This window comes from Manis javanica, chromosome 1 (genome assembly GCF_040802235.1).
Source record: "Manis javanica isolate MJ-LG chromosome 1, MJ_LKY, whole genome shotgun sequence".
NCBI lineage: Eukaryota > Metazoa > Chordata > Mammalia > Pholidota > Manidae > Manis > Manis javanica.
The window spans coordinates 97,158,714-97,177,448 of record NC_133156.1 but is presented as its reverse complement, the minus strand read 5'-3'; the positions used below and the strand labels follow the sequence as shown (position 1 = coordinate 97,177,448).

The 18,735-nt window shown below is 37.2% G+C and overlaps 1 protein-coding gene across 4 annotated transcripts in view; it reads left to right on the top strand.

Annotated features, from left to right (window-relative positions):
- The window catches only part of RAD17 (RAD17 checkpoint clamp loader component), a 41,698-nt gene that overhangs the window by 272 nt on the left and 22,691 nt on the right, over positions 1–18,735 (top strand). Inside the window, exons 1-5 of one of the 4 annotated variants that reach the window (XM_073235444.1) lie at positions 215–345; positions 1,570–1,673; positions 3,688–3,945; positions 4,465–4,548; positions 8,762–8,918. In XM_073235444.1, the coding sequence (XP_073091545.1) occupies positions 1,632–1,673; positions 3,688–3,945; positions 4,465–4,548; positions 8,762–8,918 (541 nt within the window). In that variant the 5' untranslated portion in view covers positions 215–345; positions 1,570–1,631. Of the gene's footprint in view, positions 1–141; positions 372–1,569; positions 1,674–3,687; positions 3,946–4,464; positions 4,549–8,761; positions 8,919–18,735 lie in introns of those variants that run through there. The other 3 variants (XM_073235445.1, XM_073235435.1, XM_073235432.1) reach the window with 3 other exon arrangements.

Sequence of the window (18,735 nt, the reverse complement as noted above, 5' to 3'; positions counted from 1 at the left end):
GGGGCCTGCGCGGCGCTCGCGACCCACCCCCGCCTCCTAGTCACCGACATTGGTTACCTGGCCTTCTTGAACACGCTTCCGTCGCAATGTCGAGGCCAGGACACAGGTCGGGTCCGCGCTTCGGGCCAGGCAGTGTGCTGGATGCCTAAGTTATCGCTCCTTTGGCGGCCCCCGCCCCTCGGGCTGGGTCGCGGAGGCGCCAACCAGCCTGGAAGGTCCCCGGGAGGCGGGACCGCCAAGAGGCTCGGCGCTGAGCCGGTTAGGGCTGGTGGCATCCCTTCCACCCGAGGCAGGACCCGGCTCCTCCGTTCCTCTCCGCCTACGAGGGCATGCAGCTCCCGGAAAGTAAGGCAGCCGCAGCTACCGCTGTGGTGTGTATATGTCCTAAAGAGACGAGTCCATCTCTGTCTACACGCCTTCCTGGCTCTCGTCGCTTCTCCTCCCGACCTGCCCATCTCCTTTAGGGATGAGAAGGGTGGGGGTGCAGGGTCCTGGCCGGGATCCTGGGCAGACGAGCCCCTTCCGCTCTCTGCTGATTAGCAGCATTCCGTTGGTCGAGTGACTGAGCTTCGTATCCCCTGTGCAGTATGTAGGTTGGTGGTGGGTCTGCTAGAAATATCCTTGAATGTCTCTGGTACTTCTGACGTCTCATTCAGGAACCTGGCATCATCAGGGACAGTTACTTGCTTTTTAAAAGAGGTAGTTGTCAGTTTTGTTTTCAAAGAGCAACTAGAGGCCCTGACTGTAATTACAGCCTGCGTCTTTTATTTGGACCTGCCAAATATATTTACTCAAATAGGTGTTCTGTTCACCTGTGTACTGCTTTGAACACCAAAGCAAAAGCCTCACTAATTGTGAACGATTTGTATGTGTCTGTATGCGATTTATTTTCTGGTGTGTGATGTATTTACACATTATAAATTATTTGTGCCTCTAAACTATGAAAATAAATGTGTCTGGTACACCTTCCAGTTTATATAAGTTTGTACACCTTAAAAAAACTTTCCTTCTGGTTAACTTAAAATTGGTGAATTCACTTGTATAACACTGAAGAATAATGAAAGTAAGAAATTTTTCCTAAAAGTTTCCTAGTATGTTCAAATAAAAGTTATAAAAATCTACAGTAATATTTAAAGTCTTTTGTCCAAAGTAAGAGATAAGTCTGAATTCATTGTATTGTGGGTTTTTTTAAATCTTGGAAACAAAAAACTGCAACTGTAATTTGAAATGAGGGAAATTCTAATTTTCAGTGTAAAAACTACACAAATAGAATTCTCTAATTTTTCTTAATGACCAAGGGTAGGTAAACATGTAGTTTTTCTGCTTTTTCTAATATATTACTGAGTTTATATGAATAATTTTACATTTATACCACCACAAATACATTATTTGACACAGTTATGTTATTAAAAGTAGAATTTGTTTTAGCATTTTGATTTCTTCATCTATATTTACTGTTTTCTTTCATTAGTTCTTGAATGTTTATTATGTTGTTGATTATATCAGTATATTTTAATTACAATACTTACGTTTTACAGTTTTTCTTGAGTTTTTTTTTTTTTCTCCTAGGTGAATTATACTTTAATGTACTATAGGGTGTATACTACGGATGGGAACTATTAAAGATTATAATGTCAAAAACTTTTCTTACACCAAAGGTATCTTCCAGAAAGGTATGATACACTAAAATGGCTATGTAGTAATTGCTCAAAAAGAATTATAATTTTTGTATGTGTTCTTAATGGCTTATTACTGCTATCAAAGGAATGGTGCCCAGAACCTGTTGTATTAGCGATACAAAAAATCTAGTGAATTGTGGAACAGCTGTACACTAAGAGCACAGCCTTAATTTTTAAAAAACATTTACGATTTCAGTTACAAAAAAAAAAGGCTGAAAACTCTTGAATGAAGGAGTAGTAGAAGAAAGAAAAATATATGGCTTTCAGTTGGTATTGAAGCTTAACAAACAGGCCCTGCCTCTTAGAAATGTGGTTCAGTGTGCCACTTCTCGGCAAGGTTAGGAAGTAGAATAGAATGCAAGTCAGTATCATATTCATGTGCAAGGTGGCTATTTTCCTACTGGTGGTTCTGATTTTTATCTGTTCTTAAGAAAATTATTTAACATTGCTGGGGGTTTTTTTCCAGTAAATAAAAGTCCACATTTATGTAAGAAAACTATAAAATGTATAACATGCACATCAGATTGCTATCAAAAGATTTATTGTAACAGATAATATTTTTATGGACTCTTAAAAATAGAGGAAAGGGCCCAAAATTGTAGTACAGTCTTTTGAAGAGGGAGGAATGAATTGGGTAACTATGACTAAAAATTTTTTCCAGACGTCTTCATTTCTATGCCCACTGATGATAATATTCCCAACTTTCTGCCATGAAAAGAAATGAAGTGTGACTTTGTATTCATAAAAATGCTTACAAGCTTCACCTTCCTTCTCCTGAACCTACTTTTTTTTAAATTAAGGTATCATTGAGAAACAATCTTATGAAGGATTCACATGAGCAACATTGTGGTTACTACATTCATCCATAGTATCAAGTCCTCCACACCCACCCTTTGTAGTCACTGTCCATTAGCATAGTAAGATGATATAGAGCTGCTACTTTCTCCTGAACCTACTTTTACCTCCAGCTTCTGATTCTTTTTCTCCCAGAAAGGAGCATTGTCTAATAAATGGCTCATAACTGTCTGAGTATTCTTTAAGTAAAATATCCTCATGGTTTTCCCTTGTTAGCCAGGCACAGAATTTCAAAAGCCTGATACTAAGCTGGGTTTTTCTAGACTTATACTGTTGGAATGTTAAGAAAACCCATCTTAAAAGTTTTAGTTGTTTCAAAAAACCTTTTTAATACTCCTAAATATCTTTAGTTTAAAATTCCTTAACTCATCATCCTTCTCTGTGTACATTTGAAAGGATTTTAAAGAAGAAGAAATGATGGAGGAAAATGTAGAGAGGTTAACATTTTCTACAGACCAGAAGAACATGAAGTGGAATCACTGATTTTCCTGCTCGTTATCCCAGTACTCTTTTTCTTAGACAAACCTGATAAATCATCCTCCCTGAAAAGCCTCCTACTCTTTTGTAAAAATATTAGTTGATTTATGGACTGATGAAAAATATAATAAAGTCATAATTACAAATTATTTGTAGCACTAGGATTCTTATGTACTGTATTGTCACAATATCTCAAAGCTTATAGGGATTATCTGGTTGTATGAAATGGTTCTTAGTTTGTAAATGTATTAACCTGGTCAAAGCAGAAGTTGTGCTCTTACTATTATATGTGGTTAAAGTAATATCTTTTTGTTTATTTTGTTTTGCTTTTCTTGACAGGTTATTTTATTACTTATGTTTCAGTCCTATAAATTAGTTAAAAAGAATTAGTCTACTCTCTATCCTGGGAAGCTTACAATTAGCAAAAAGAATTAGGTTTGTATTTATATTCCTTTATATGGCAACCATTATTATCATGGTCAAGTAGACAAGTATGCATTTAGACTTATTATAATAGAAAAATAACTAATACATATAGAGCTAGTTTTATTTAAAGAGCTAATTTGTGAGGTTTTTATTTTAAATGTTGCAAATATAAGAATTTTTGTTTAACATAGCTCAGTTATATAAGGAATAGATGCAAAAAATATAATAATGTTTACATGATTTCTTTCAGGTAGCAGACTGGGTAGACCCATCATTTGATGATTTGTCAGAGAATTTGGGCATCTCTACTATTACTGCCACATCATTAGGTGTGAATAACTCAAGTTATAGAAGGAAAAATGTGCCTTCCACATTAGAACGCAGCAGACTGCCGGCTAGAAAAAGAGGAAAGCTATCTTCCTCAGAACAGATTTATGGTGTAGAAATTTCAAAAGAATATCTCTCTGAAAATGAACCATGGGTGGATAAATACAAACCGGAAACTCAGGTACTAAATAGCATACAAATAAGCATATAATTTAATTTCAGGAAGGAGAAGGATGTGCATTTTCAGATTATTCATAAAAATCTTTTATGAATTTTTATGTGTAAATGAATTGAAAACAATAATTTATAGGTTTTTTTATGTTCCAAGCCTGTTTCTCAAGAGTTATTCTGAAGTTGTACTATTGGTTATTTGGTTTAGATTTAATTTAACCCCATATAGAATTGATCTTATATTTTTGCTAAATATAATACTCCTCCCTATTTATTTCCTTCCCATAATGTATTTCAGGATTTAAAAAAATTGTGTAATTCCAAACCAGCCCAAAATTTTCATACAATGGTATCAGCTTAAGAACAGAAAATTTCCATTGCAATATAAAAAATTAAGTGTAATCAAAAGGACCTTTTTAATTATTTGTTTGCTAGTTTCTTCATTAAAAATGCTTAGTGAGATTAATCTTTGCTGAGATACCAAAAGTTCTTGAGTTAAAATGTTTTATTTTAAATTTGAAATTTTTAGCATGAACTTGCTGTGCATAAAAAGAAAATTGAAGAAGTTGAAACCTGGTTAAAAACTGAAGTCTTAGAAAGGCAGCAAAAACAGGTAATTAAATAAGAAAAGTGTTTAAAAATATTTAGCATCAAAGGTTTCTCTGACTTATACTTGGTTGTAAGAAGTTAAACTTTTATTAAGATTTTATGATTATACAATTGAGATTTGTTCAAATATGTCCAGATCATCTACAGTAAAAAGCTCTCTGACCTTATTACTTCTGGCCTCACTAAAAGACTCAAGAGACTTCTGAGTTTTTCCTTTCACTTATATCTCTTTTTATCTCTTGTAAAGCACATTAAACCAGTGAGGTTACTAGTATACTTAACACTGCAAGCAGGCAAATTACATACTCATTTTGTACTAAATAAAGCCTAAAAGCAGTCATCATTCATTTTACACTGATGTTTTTTGTTTCACTTCCTAATTGCATAGTTATTCTCATCCTACAACCTAGAATATTCTCCATTTTTAAACTTACTTTGAGATTCTTCAAATGAAAATAAAATAGTAATTGAATACTCATGCATCTGTGATATGCCCATCATTTTCCCCCTCAAGTATTTAAAATTAGGAAGGTGACATTTTAGTCCTACTTTGAGAAGTTTCAATATGGCTTTTTCTTAAAAAAAATTTTCCTAATTGACTATATGTACCATTATTCTGTCTAACAAAATTAACTGTAATCCCCTAATGTTAGCTAATGTTCAGTTCATACTCAGATTTCTCCAGTTGTCCCCAAAATGTCTTTTACAGCTGGTTTGATTGTATAACAAAAGATCTAGAACAGACCCCTCACTCTCTCTCTCCAGACATTGACTTATTGAAGAGATCAGGCCAGTTGGCTTATAGAAGTCTAACATTCTAGATTTGTCAGGTTGTTTACTCCTCATGGTGATTAACTTATTCTTCTATCCTGCATTTCCTATAACCTCGAAGTTTGAATCAAGGGTTTGACTAGACTCAAACTGAACATTTTCCCAAGAATACTCTGTAAGTCATGGTGTATATTTTATATTGTATAGCATCAGAAAATTTGGTTCTCCTGTTGTCTTTATGTTAAGTTTGATGACTAGATTAAGGAGATGGTAGTCAAAAATCTTCATTGTAAATAATTTTCTCTTCAACTGGCACAGAATGTATAGGGAGATACTTTGGCAACATTTAAGTGTACCATTGCCCAGCAGTTTTTCACCTAAGTGCTTTAGTGTCCATTTTTAGCCCTTGCCTGAATCAGTTATTCTGCTAAGATATGACATGGTGATTTTAAAAAATTTATTATCATTTCTATAATTGTTAGCTGCCATTTTTCTATAAAGAAAAGTTTGCTATCACTAGCTGGGGTATTTAATTACTTATAAATACAGTTCCAGATGGAAAGATAGGGTAAGTTTTAAATCACTCCCTTTAATTTTCAACTTTGAGATGAGGATGCTGTTTTAGTTGCCTCCAGTGATAATAGATCCTCCTCTCTCTCTCTCTTTTTAGGTATTTGTTTACTTATCTTTTATTATGTTTGTTTCAGATATACAACATAGTGATTTGATAATTATATACATTACTGAAAGCTCATCGTGATAAGTGCAATTACCACCTGTCCAGTTTCTCTTTTGAATCCAGGTGGTTTCTATCTGGCTTGTGGATCTAATCATTTGGTTTAGAGTTAAGATAATCTATTCAAGATGGATTTTCAGTATTAACATTGGTATTCCTCTCTTGGCTCATAAAAATCTCATCTCTTGAGTACAGATTCTTGGGCAGTTTCCCTGAGTTATGTTTTGTTTCAATGACAGGATACAGGTAAAAATTAGCCAAGGGGACAAATGCATAGGACAGAGTCAGGGAAATTCCAAACGTGAATCTTCCAGTTGTCCTCTCTGCATGAAGTCCTGGACAGCATTACCTCCTCTTAGCACTGATGTGTAGCAGTACCCTTGCGGGATTTGTGACCAGGGAAGCTTGCCCAAGACTGGTGTCCAGAGTTTTTATTGGGGCTGGATTATGTAAACATGGTTGACTTTCCATGTGGCTGAGTCTGCAAATCTTCCAAAGTAGAGCAGGCACTTCATGGCCTAAAGACCTCACCGTAAATCATTGATAATCCAGGTGTGGTCCAAGGCCCCCAGGTAAATAAAAGCACTCTTAATCAGATAGGACATTCCTAGGGTCATCTAAAGTTCACTTTCCAGGAGTTGAGGACAAACCCCAGAACTTTCTTTGGGTACTGTTAATTCTTTATTATATAGTAACTCTATAAAATGAATGATAGTAAAAGGATGTGTTTTCAGCACGCAGAAGTCCAACAACACCTCTTATATCCAAGTTGTTCCTCACTGATTTGTTTGGTCAGCTCAGCTAATTGTGTATATTTTTCTTTTTGTTTTTTTATCCCACAAGAGACTGTTTAAAATCGAGTGTTCTGTTTTTTTTTAAGTATCATTGATACACAATCTTATATTGGTTTCAAGCATGCCACACAGTGGTTCAGAAGTTCCCATCTTATTAAATCCTCACTCCCATTAGTGCAGTTACTATCAGCCAACATACCAAGACATTACAGAATCACTGACTGTATTCTCCATGCTGCACTACCATCCCCATGACCAGCTTATATTACGATTGAGAATTTTTGTGCCCCTTTATTCCCTTCACCCTTCCCACATACCCAGCCCAACCCCTCCCCCATGGGAACCACCAGTCCTGATTGTGTATATTTTTAAGTGTTCACTGTGTTTCCTTACTTATCAGTACTTTCTTACTGTTAGCATTTATCATGTCTTAAACCTATATATGTGTTGTTATTCTACCAGTTGGATGAACTCAGCAATGTGTGTACATACATAGGTATTAGAGAAAGTATTTCTTCTTCAGTTTTAAAGTTTCTTCCCTCTAAGAAGTTGGACTTTAACCAATACTATACTTTTTATTATACAAAAACTTAAAGAATGTCAGTAACTACAAGACATTTTCATTCAAAAACATTTTAGGTAACTTCTAGATTTCTCTGTGGGCAAGCTAAAAATTTTTTTTAAATTTACTGTAAATACTTCATGCCAAGTTTAGTATTTCAGGGCAATTGCCTTCCTTAAAAATGTAGTAAAACTATTACAGTATGTACAATGAGATTAACAAAAAAAATATTTATGTGTTAGTATTCTGAGAGGAGACTAACTCCCAGTTCTTTTACTAGAAGCAAAACTTTTGCTATGTATCTCTACTCACTGTGTCAAAAACCAGACACTTAATTCTGTTACGTGAGAAAAATACATGGCTGCCCATGCTTGATCTTCCTTTTCTCTTCTTAAAGTAATTTTCTTGGAAATTGGTTCTCATTTTTTGCCTTAGGTATGTTCTGTAAAATTAATGCTAAGAACTAGCCAAAATTGTACGATTGTTCCTAAGAAAAATATAGAGTTAGGTTCCTGCAAAACCTAATGTTCCTCTGGTCACATTTATGTGAACCCATCAATATAGAACCATGTTTTATATGCATTTCTGTTCAGATAAGTATTTAATATGTATTATTGAGTCATTAACATTAAACTCAAGGCCAACAACACTATAACTCACACACATCTATTTCAAAAAGTGGAACTGGCTCTCTTCCAAGCCCAAGTACACAGGCCTTCCTTACACTACTTAATAAAGGTTAACAAGTAAGCAAGGATGATAATTTCCACCACTGGATGTAGGAAATCTTGCCTTGATTTTTTTCCCCCTGAAATCTTTTTAGCTTTAACATTTTTATCAAATTTACTGTATAAGGGAAAACAACTGGGACCTACAACCTCAAGTCTCTTTAGAGTCCTATCTCTGGTATAATGTTCTTAAAATATATTTCTTAAAGAATCTGATTTCTAAACTGAGGCCTCTCCATCAGAATATTCTGCTTTATAATATTAAAGTACATAATCCAAAGAGAGGTCTATGTTAAGATTGAATTTTATGAGTTGAGGTAACCTCTAAAAATACTTGTTTCAGATGTTACCTCCTTAGTATAGCTGAAGTTTGTTGTTTAGATTTGGCTGCTAAGTAGTCCTTCGGAGGAACATAATGCAAGAATTGAAGAATTATCAGAAGCTACACTTAAAGCCCTAAAGCTAGTTTATTCCAGCTAGCATCATTGTGAGATTTAGTCTGTTTATACCAGATATTCAGAAAATATTAATAAAAGTAAATATTTGGGAAGAAAAGCTCAAACATAATATTCTAGCATTCCAGTGATTTTTATTTTTAATTAATGTTTGTTTGTATTTTATTTTAGGGTGGATCTATTTTATTAATAACAGGTCCTCCTGGATGTGGGAAAACTACAACTATAAAAATACTATCAAAAGAACATGGTATTCAAGTACAAGAGTGGATTAATCCAGTTTTACCAGACTTCCAAAAACATGATTTCAAAGAGATAATTAATCCTGGTAAGGTCTGCTGTGAAGGTAGTAGAAATAGTGGGAAAAGTCTGTGCATAAAAGAGCTTGAAACAAATTCCCCGCCTATATACTTAAGATACCTAGAACCTTTCAGGTGTGTTTTCAAACAGAAGGTATATATTGCCATTCCTATATTAGGTTGGCATCTGCCAGCTGCTTCAAAAGCCAGAGTAGCTATCAGATCAAACTTAAATGAGTGAATTTCTTCCCATACTTCGCAGTTGCAGAGAGATGTAATTTCAGAAGGAAGGGGAGGGTGCCTCCAATAAAGGAAAATGGGATTCTTTGAGGATGAAGTCTTAACTCTTTTGTTAGATAAGCTTATCTGTTTGTATTATTTATGTACTTTTTTCCAGGCTTTGCTAGGAAATTAGACAGTATAAATAAAATTTTTTTGTTCAAATGTAGATCAAGCCATAAGAGGTGTTAAAGGAATTTGCCTCCAAACAAGAGTTCAGATCAGACTTTTGGAATCAAATAAAATTAAAGCATAAGGCAAACACTATCTTTAGAATTTGAAAGGCATTAAGACTAATACCTAAAAATAATAATACTGCCAATTTAAAGATGTGGTAAATACCTCACATATATACTTACATACTCCAGCATGGTCTTTTGTTTTTCTTAAATTTTTTATTAAGGTATTATTGATATACACTCCTATAAAGGTCTCACATGAAAAAACAATGTGGTTACTACATTTACTCATATTATCAAGTCCCCACCTATATCCCAATGCACTCACTGTCCATCAGTGCAGCAAGATGCCACAGATCCACTATGTGCCTTCTCTGTGCTACACTGTTCTCCCAGTGATCCCCCACACCATGTTTACTAAACATAATACCCCTCCATCTTCTTCTCCCTTCCTCCCCACCCATTCTCCCCAGCCCCTCCCCTTTGGTAACCACTAGTCCCTTCTTGGAGTCTCTGAGTCTGCTGCTATTTTGTTCCTTCAGTTTTGCTACATTGTTACACTCCACAAATGAGGGAAATCATTTGACACTTGTCTTTCTCCTCCCGGCTTCTTTCACGGGGCATAATATCCTCCAGCTCCAACCATGTTGCAAATGGTAGGATTTGTTTCTTACGGCTGAATAGTATTCCATTGTGAATATGTACCACATCTTTATTCATTCATCTACTGATGGACGCTCAGGTGCGTCCACATTTTGGCTATTATGAATAGTGTTGCGATAAACATAGGGATGCATATGTCTTTTTGAATCTGAGAAGTTGTATTCTTTGGGTAAATTCCAAGGAATGGGATTCCCAGGTCAAATGGTATTTCTATTTTTAGATTTTTCAGGAACCTCCATACTGCTTTCGACAATAGTTGAACTAGCTTACATTCCCATCAGCAGTGTAGGGGGGGTTCCCCTTTCTCTGCATCCTTGCCAGGATTTGTTCTTAGTCTTTTCGATGCTGGCCATTCTTACTGGTGTGAGGTGATATCTCATTGTGGTTTTAATTTGCATTTCCCTGATGATTAGTGATGTGGAGCATCCTTTCATGTGTCTGTTGGCCATCAGAATTTCTTCTTTGGAAGAGTGTCTGTTCATATCCTCTGCTCATTTTATGATCAGATCATTTACTTCTTGGGTGTTGAGACATGTGAGTTCTTTATATATTTTGGATATTACCCCCTTATTGGATGTCATTTACAAATATATTCTCCCATGCTGTAGAATGCCAATTTGTTCTGCTGATTGTGTCCTTTGCCATACAGAAACCTTTTAGTTTGATGTAGTCCCATGAGTTCATTTTTGCTTTTGTGTCCCTTTCTTGAGATGCGTTCAGGAAGAAGTTGCTCATGCTTATATTCAGATTTTTGCCTATGTTTTCTAAGAGTTTTGTGGTTTCATGACTTACATTCAGGTCTTTGATCCATTTCTAGTTTACTTTTGTGTATGGGGTTAAACAATAATCCAGTTTCATTCTCTTGTATGTAGCTGTCCAGTTTTGCCAACACGAGCTGTTGAAGAGACTGTCATTTCCCCATTGTATGTGCATGGCTCCTTTATCATATATGAATTGACCATATATGGTTGAGTTTATATCTGGGCTCTGTAGTCTGTTCCACTGGTCTGTGGGTCTGTTCTTGTGCCAGTACCAAATTGTCTTAATTACTGTGGCCTTGTAGTAGAGCTTGAAGTTGGGGAGCATAATCCCCCCAGCTTTATTCTTCCTTCTCAGGATTGCTTTGGCTATTCGGGGTCTTTTGTGGTTCCATATGAATTTCAGAATGATTTTCTCTAGTTCATTGAACAAGGCTGTTGGTATTTTGATAGGAATTGCACTGAATCTATAGATTGCTTTAGGCAGGACGGACATTTTAACAATATTAATTCTTCCTATCCATGAGCACGGGATATGTTTTCATTTATTGGTATCTTCTTTTTTTTTTGAGAGGGCATCTCTCATATTTATTGATCAAATGGTTGTTAACAACAATAAAATTCAGTATAGGGGGGTCAACGCTCAATGTACAATCATTAATCCATCTCAAGCCTAATTCTCGTCCGTCTCCAATCTTCTGAAGCATAACGAACAAGTTCTTACATGGTGAACGAATTCTTACATAGTGAATAAATTCTTACATGGTGAACAGTACAAGGGCAGTCATGACAGAAACTTTCGGTTTTGATCATGCAATATGACCTATAAACAATCAGGTCAAATATGAATATTCGTTTGATTTTTGTACTTGATTTATATGTTGATCCCACATTTCTCCTATTATTATTATTATTTTTATTTTTAATAAAATGCTGAAGTGGTAGGTAGATGCAAGATAAAGGTAGAAAACATAGTTTAGTGCTGTAAGAAGGCAAATGTAGATGATCAGATGATCAAGTGTGTGCCTATGGACTAAGTATTAATCCAGGCTAGACAAGGGCAGCAAGACATCCACGGATGCAGAAGATTTCTCTCAAAGCAGGGGGGGTGAGGTTCTGAGCCTCGCCTCTGTTGATCCCCAAATTCTCACCTGATGGCCCCCCTGCGACTGTGCCTGTCTTAGGTTGTTCCTCCCTTGAGGAATCTTACCCGTCTCTGGCTAACCAGTCATCTTCCGGGGCCATACAGGGAAATGTAAAGTTGGTAAGTGAGAGAGAAGCCATATTGTTTGCAAAGGTTAGCTTTTTACTTCTTTGCAGATTTATGCCCTGTGGCTTCTATGCCCAGCACTTGTCTTGAGGTATCTTTACCACCTGGAGGAATTATGATACTCGGTAAATTCGATATGAGGCACGAATTCTATTTAAGGGTTGTAATTAGGAAGGAAGAAGAAAAGCTATAGATGTAGCATATGAAGGAAACTTGGGAGGATTGATTATTTCTTTGACATATCTTCTTGTATAGTACCTTAAGTATGTATAGGTTTTAAACTACTAACTAATTTGCACACACATATTAACATAATAGGAATACGGTGACATAAACAAAGCGAATCTATAATTACCATCCATCTCCAGTGAAGCCAAGAAAACCATTTAGGCACCCTAGGCATTTGTGAAAATTTATCTATGATATGATGGATATTGTCCAACTGTACTTGAACCATCAGACAAATTAAAGCAGCCCATTTCTGGGATCTGTTCACATCCCATATGTTCTTTTAACCATAGATAGTCTATAGTCATGAGATTTTGGAGTGCTACAACTTGCACCCCTCCCAACTCCTGGTTGAGTTCCAACAGTACAGATCCGGTCAAATTCGTTGTCTCACTGTATGCACATGCCAGCCTAGACATCTCCCTCCTCATTCTTATGGCAAGTCCAGGAGATGGTGGGCTGGATGCAGCCACAACCGCAGCATCGTCCGGATCCCTGTGGAGGCTTTTTGATGATCATCCCCCGGCACAAGTCCTCCAGAGAGTGCTGATGCCAGAAGCTCCTCCTCATATCGTATCTTAGTTCATTTTCTGGGTAGCCAAGCTAGGCCTTGATCTTCTGCATAGAAACAAACAGACCCTTTGCCCACACTTTGACATGCCCTCTATACCACTGTGCAGAACTCATTGGAGGTCAGCACACAGTAACTGCTTTTTTTTTTTTTTTTTAATTAAGAGAAAGGAATATTATCAGAAAAGAGTACCTCCATAGCTGATCATCTGACACCCTTTAAGTGATCAACATTAAGGATATTTAAAGCATGCGTTGATCTTTGATTTACCAATAGTTTTATCCTGTTAAGGAGTAATCCCCCTTGTCTTTCTTTCTTTCTTTCTTTTTTTTTTTTTTTTAAATTTTTAATCTACACTTACATGAAGAATACTATGTTTACTATGCTCTCCCCTATATCAGGTCCCCCCTAACAACCACATTACGGTTACTGTCCATCAGCTTAGCAAAATGTTGTAGAGTCACTACCTGTCCTCTCTGTGTTGTGCAGCCCACCCTCCCCTTGCTCCCTCCCCCCCAAGCATGCTAATCTTAATACCCCCCTTCTTCTTCCCCCCCCTTATCCCTCCCTGCCCATCCATCCTCCCCAGTTCCTTTACCTTTGGTACCTGTTAGTCCATTTTTGGGTTCTGTAATTCCACTGCTGTTTTGTTCCTTCAGTTTTTCCTTTCTTCCTATACTCCTCAGGTGAGTGACATCATTTGGTATTTCTCTTTCTCCGCTTGGCTTATTTCACTGAGCATAATACTCTCCAGCTCCATCCATGTTGCTGCAAATGGTTGGATTTTTCCACTTCTTATGGCTGAGTAGTATTCCATTGTGTATATGTACCACATCTTCTTTATCCATTCATCTACCGATGGACATTTAGGTTGCTTCCAATTCTTGGCTATTGTAAATAGTGCTGCGATAAACATAGGAGTGCATCTGTCTTTCTCAAACTTGATTGCTGCGTTCTTAGGGTAAATTCCTAGGAGTGGAATTCCTGGGTCAAATGGTAGGTCTGTTTTGAGCATTTTGATGCACCTCCATACTGCTTTCCACACTGGTTGAACTAATTTACATTCCCACCAGCAGTGTAGGAGGGTTCCCCTTTCTCCACAGCCTCACCAACATTTGTTGTTGTTTGTCTTTTGGATGGCAGCTATCCTTACTGGTGTGAGGTGATACCTCATTGTAGTTTTAATTTGCATTTCTCTGATAATTAGCGATGTGGAGCATCTTTTCATGTGTCTCTTGGCCATCTGTATTTCTTTTTTAGAGAACTGTCTGTTCAGTTCCTCTGCCCATTTTTTAATTGGGTTATTTGTTTTTTGTTTGTTGAGGCGTGTGAGCTCTTTATATATTCTGGACGTCAAGCCTTTATCGGATCTGTCATTTTCAAATATATTCTCCCATACTGTAGGGTTCCTTTTTGTTCTATTGATGGTGTCTTTCGCTGTACAGAAGCTTTTCAGCTTAATGTAGTCCCACTTGCTCATTTTTGCTGTTGTTTTCCTTGCCCGGGGAGATATGTTCAAGAAGAGGTCACTCATTTTTATGTCTAAGAGGTTTTTGCCTGTGTTTTTTTCCAAGAGTTTAATGGTTTCATGCCTTACATTCAGGTCTTTGATCCATTTTGAGTTTACCTTTGTATAGGGGGTTAGACAATGGTCCAGTTTCATTCTCCTACATGTAGCTGTCCAGTTTTGCCAGCACCATCTGTTGAAGAGACTGTCATTTTGCCATTGTATGTCCATGGCTCCTTTATCAAATATTAATTGACCATATATGTTTGGGTTAATTTCTGGGGTCTCTAATCTGTTCCACTGGTCTGTGTCTCTGTTCTTGTGCCAGTACCAAATTGTCTTGATTACTATGGCTTTGTAGTAGAGCTTGAAGTTGGGGAGTGAGATCCCCCCTACTTTATTCTTCTTTTTCAGGATTGCTTTGGCTATTCGGGGTCTTTGGTGTTTCCATATGAATTTTTGAATTATTTGTTCCAATTCATTGAAGAATGTTGCTGGTAATTTGAGAGGGATTGCATCAAATCTGTATATTGCTTTGGGCAGGATGGCCATTTTGACGATATTAATTCTTCCTAGCCATGAGCAGGGGATGAGTTTCCATTTGTTAGTGTCCCCTTTAATTTCTCTTAAGAGTGACTTGTAGTTTTCAGAGTATAAGTCTTTCACTTCTTTGGTTAGGTTTATTCCTAGGTATTTTATTCTTTTTGATGCAATGGTGAATGGAATTGTTTACCTGATTTCTCTTTCTATTGATTCGTTGTTAGTGTATAGGAAAGCTACAGATTTCTGTGTGTTAATTTTGTATCCTGCAACTTTGCTGTATTCCGATATCAGTTCTAGTAGTTTTGGAGTGGAGTCTTTAGGGTTTTTTATGTACAGTATCATATCATCTGCAAATAGTGACAGTTTAACTTCTTCTTTACCAATCTGGATTCCTTGTATTTCTTTGTTTTGTCTGATTGCCGTGGCTAGGACCTCCAGTACTATGTTAAATAACAGTGGGGAGAGTGGGCATCCCTGTCTGGTTCCCGATCTCAGTGGAAATGCTTTCAGCTTCTCACTGTTCAGTATAATGCTGGCTGTGGGTTTATCATATATGGCCTTTATTATGTTGAGGTACTTGCCCTCTATTCCCATTTTGCTGAGAGTTTTTATCATGAATGGATGTTGAATTTTGTCAAATGCTTTTTCAGCATCTATGGAGATGATCATGTGGTTTTTGTCTTTCTTTTTGTTGATGTGGTGGATGATGTTGATGGATTTTTGAATGTTGTACCATCCTTGCATCCCTGGGATGAATCCCACTTGGTCATGGTGTATGATCCTTTTGATATACTGTTGAATTCTGTTTGCTAATATTTTATTGAGTATTTTTGCATCTACATTCATCAGGGATATTGGTCTGTAATTTTCTTTTTTGGTGGGGTCTTTGCCTGGTTTTGGTATTAGGGTGATGTTGGCCTCATAGAATGAGTTTGGGAGTATTCCCTCTTCTTCTATTTTGTGGAACACTTTAAGGAGAATGGGTATTATGTCTTCTCTGTGTGTCTGATAAAATACCGAGGTAAATCCGTCCGGCCCCGGGGTTTTGTTCTTGGGTAGTTTTTTGATTACCGTTTCAATTTCTTTGCTTGTAATTGGTTTGTTTAACTTTTGTGTTTCTTCCTTGGTCAGTCTTGGGAGGTTGTATTTTTCTAGGAAGTTGTCCATTTCTTCTAGGTTTTCCAGCTTGTTGGCATATAGGTTTTCATAGTAGTCTTTAATAATTCTTTGTATTTCTGTGGAGTCTGTCGTGATTTTTCCATTCTCATTTCTGATTATGTTGATTTGTGTTGACTCTCTTTTTCTCTTAATAAGTTGGCCTAGAGGCTTATCTATTTTGTTTATTTTCTCAAAGAACCAGCTCTTGGTTTCGTTGATTTTTGCTATTGTTTTATTCTTCTCAATTTTGTTTATTTCTTCTCTGATCTTTATTATGTCCCTCCTTCTGCTGACTTCAGGCCTCATTTGTTCTTCTTTTTCCAGTTTTAATAATTGTGATGTTAGACTATTCATTTGGGATTGTTCTTCCTTCTTCAAGTGTGCCTGGATTGCTATATACTTTCCTCTTAAGACTGCTTTCGCTGCATCCCACAGAAGTTGGGGCTTAGTGTTGTTGTTGTCATTTGTTTCTATATATTCCTTGATCTCTATTTTGATTTGTTCATTGATCCATTGATTATTTAGTAGCATGTTGTTAAGCCTCCATGTGTTTGTGAGCCTTTTTGTTTTCTTTGTAGAATTTATTTCTACTTTTATACCTTTGTGGTCTGAAAAATTGGTTGGTAGAATTTCAATATTTTGGAATTTACTGAGGCTCTTTTTGTGAGCTAGTATGTGGTCTATTCTGGAGAATGTTCCATGTGCACTTGAGAAGAATGTATATCCTGTTGCTTTTGGATGTAGAGTTCTATAGATGTCTATTAGGTCCATCTGTTCTAGTGTGTTGTTCAGTGCCTGTGTGTCTTTACTTATTTTCTGCCCGGTGGATCTATCCTTTGGGGTGAGTGGTGTGTTGAAGTCTCCTACAATGAATGCATTGCAGTCTATTTCCCTCTTTAGTTCTGTTAGTATTTGCTTCACATATGCTGGTGCTCCTGTATTGGGTGCATATATATTTAGAATGGTTATATCCTCTTGTTGGACTGAGCCCTTTATCATTATGTAGTGTCCTTCTTTATCTCTTGTTACTTTCTTTGTTTTGAAGTCTATTTTGTCTGATATTAGTACTGCAACCCCTGCTTTCTTCTCACTGTTGTTTGCCTGAAATATGTTTTTCCATCCCTTGACTTTTAGTCTATGCTTATCTTTGGGTTTAAGGTGAGTTTCTTGTAAGCAGCATATAGATGGGTCTTGCTTTTTTATCCATTCTATTACTCTATGTCTTTTGATTGGTACATTAAGTCCATTTACATTTAGGGTGACTATTGAGAGATATGTACTTATTGCCATTGCAGGCTTTAGATTAGTGGTTACCAAAGGTTCAGGGTTAGCCTCTTTAGTATCTTACTTCCTAACTTAGCTCGCTTATTGAGCTGTTATATACACTGTCTGGAGATTCTTTTCTTCTCTCCCTTCTTATTCCTCCTCCTCCATTCTTCATATGTTGTGTGTTTTGTTCTGTGCTCTTTTTAGGGGTGCTCCCATCTAGAGCAGTCCCTGTAGGATGCCCTGTAGAGGTGGTTTGTGGGAAGCAAATTCCCTCAGCTTTTGCTTGTCTGGGAATTGTTTAATCCCACCATCATATTTAAATGATAGTCGTGCTGGATACAGTATCCTTGGTTCAAGGCCCTTCTGTTTCATTGCATTAAGTATATCATGCCATTCTCTTCTGGCCTGTAGGGTTTCTGTTGAGAAGTCTGATGTTAGCCTGATTGGTTTTCCTTTATAGGTGACCTTTTTCTCTCTAGCTGCCTTTAAAACTCTTTCCTTGTCCTTGATCCTTGCCATTTTAATTACTATGTGTCTTGGTGTTGTCCTCCTTGGATCCTTTCTGTTGGGGGTTCTGTATAATTCCATGGTCTGTTCGATTATTTCCTCCCCCAGTTTGGGGAAGTTTTCAGCAATTATTTCTTCAAAGACACTTTCTATCCCTTTTCCTCTTTCTTCCTCTTCTGGTATCCCTATAATACGAATGTTATTCCTTTTGTATTGGTCACATATTTCTCTTAGTGTTGTTTCATTCCTGGAGATCCTTTTATCTCTCTCTATGTCAGCTTCTATACATTCCTGTTCTCTGGCTTCTATTCCTTCAATGGCCTCTTGCATCTTATCCATTCTGCTTATAAATCCTTCCAGGGATTGTTTCACTTCTGTGATCTCTTTCCTGACATCTGTGATCTCCTTCTGGACTTCATCCCACTGCTCTTGCATTTTTCTCTGCATCTCATCCCACTGCTCCTGCATTTTTCTCTGCATCTCATCCCATTGCTCTTGCATTTTTCTCTGCATCTCTGTCAGCATGTTCATGATTTTTATTTTGAATTCTTTTTCAGGAAGACTAGTTAGGTCTGTCTCCTTCTCAGGTGTTGTCTCTGTGATCTTTGTCTGCCTGTAGTTTTGTCTTTTCATGGTGATAGAGATAGTTTGCAGAGCTGGTACAAGTGACCGCTGGAAGAGCTTCCCTTCTTGTTGGTTTGTAGCCTTTTCCTGGGAGACTAGCAACCTCCAGTTGCTTGTGCTGGGCAGCTGTGCGCAGACAGGGCTTCTGCTTCCTGCCTAGTTGCTTTGGGGTTTATCTCCGCTGTTGCTGTGGGCTTGGCCTGGCTGGGGCTGTTCCTCCAAAATGGTGGAGCCCCGTTGGAGGGGGAGCGGCCAGGAGGCTATTTATCTCTGTAAGGGGTCTCTGTGCT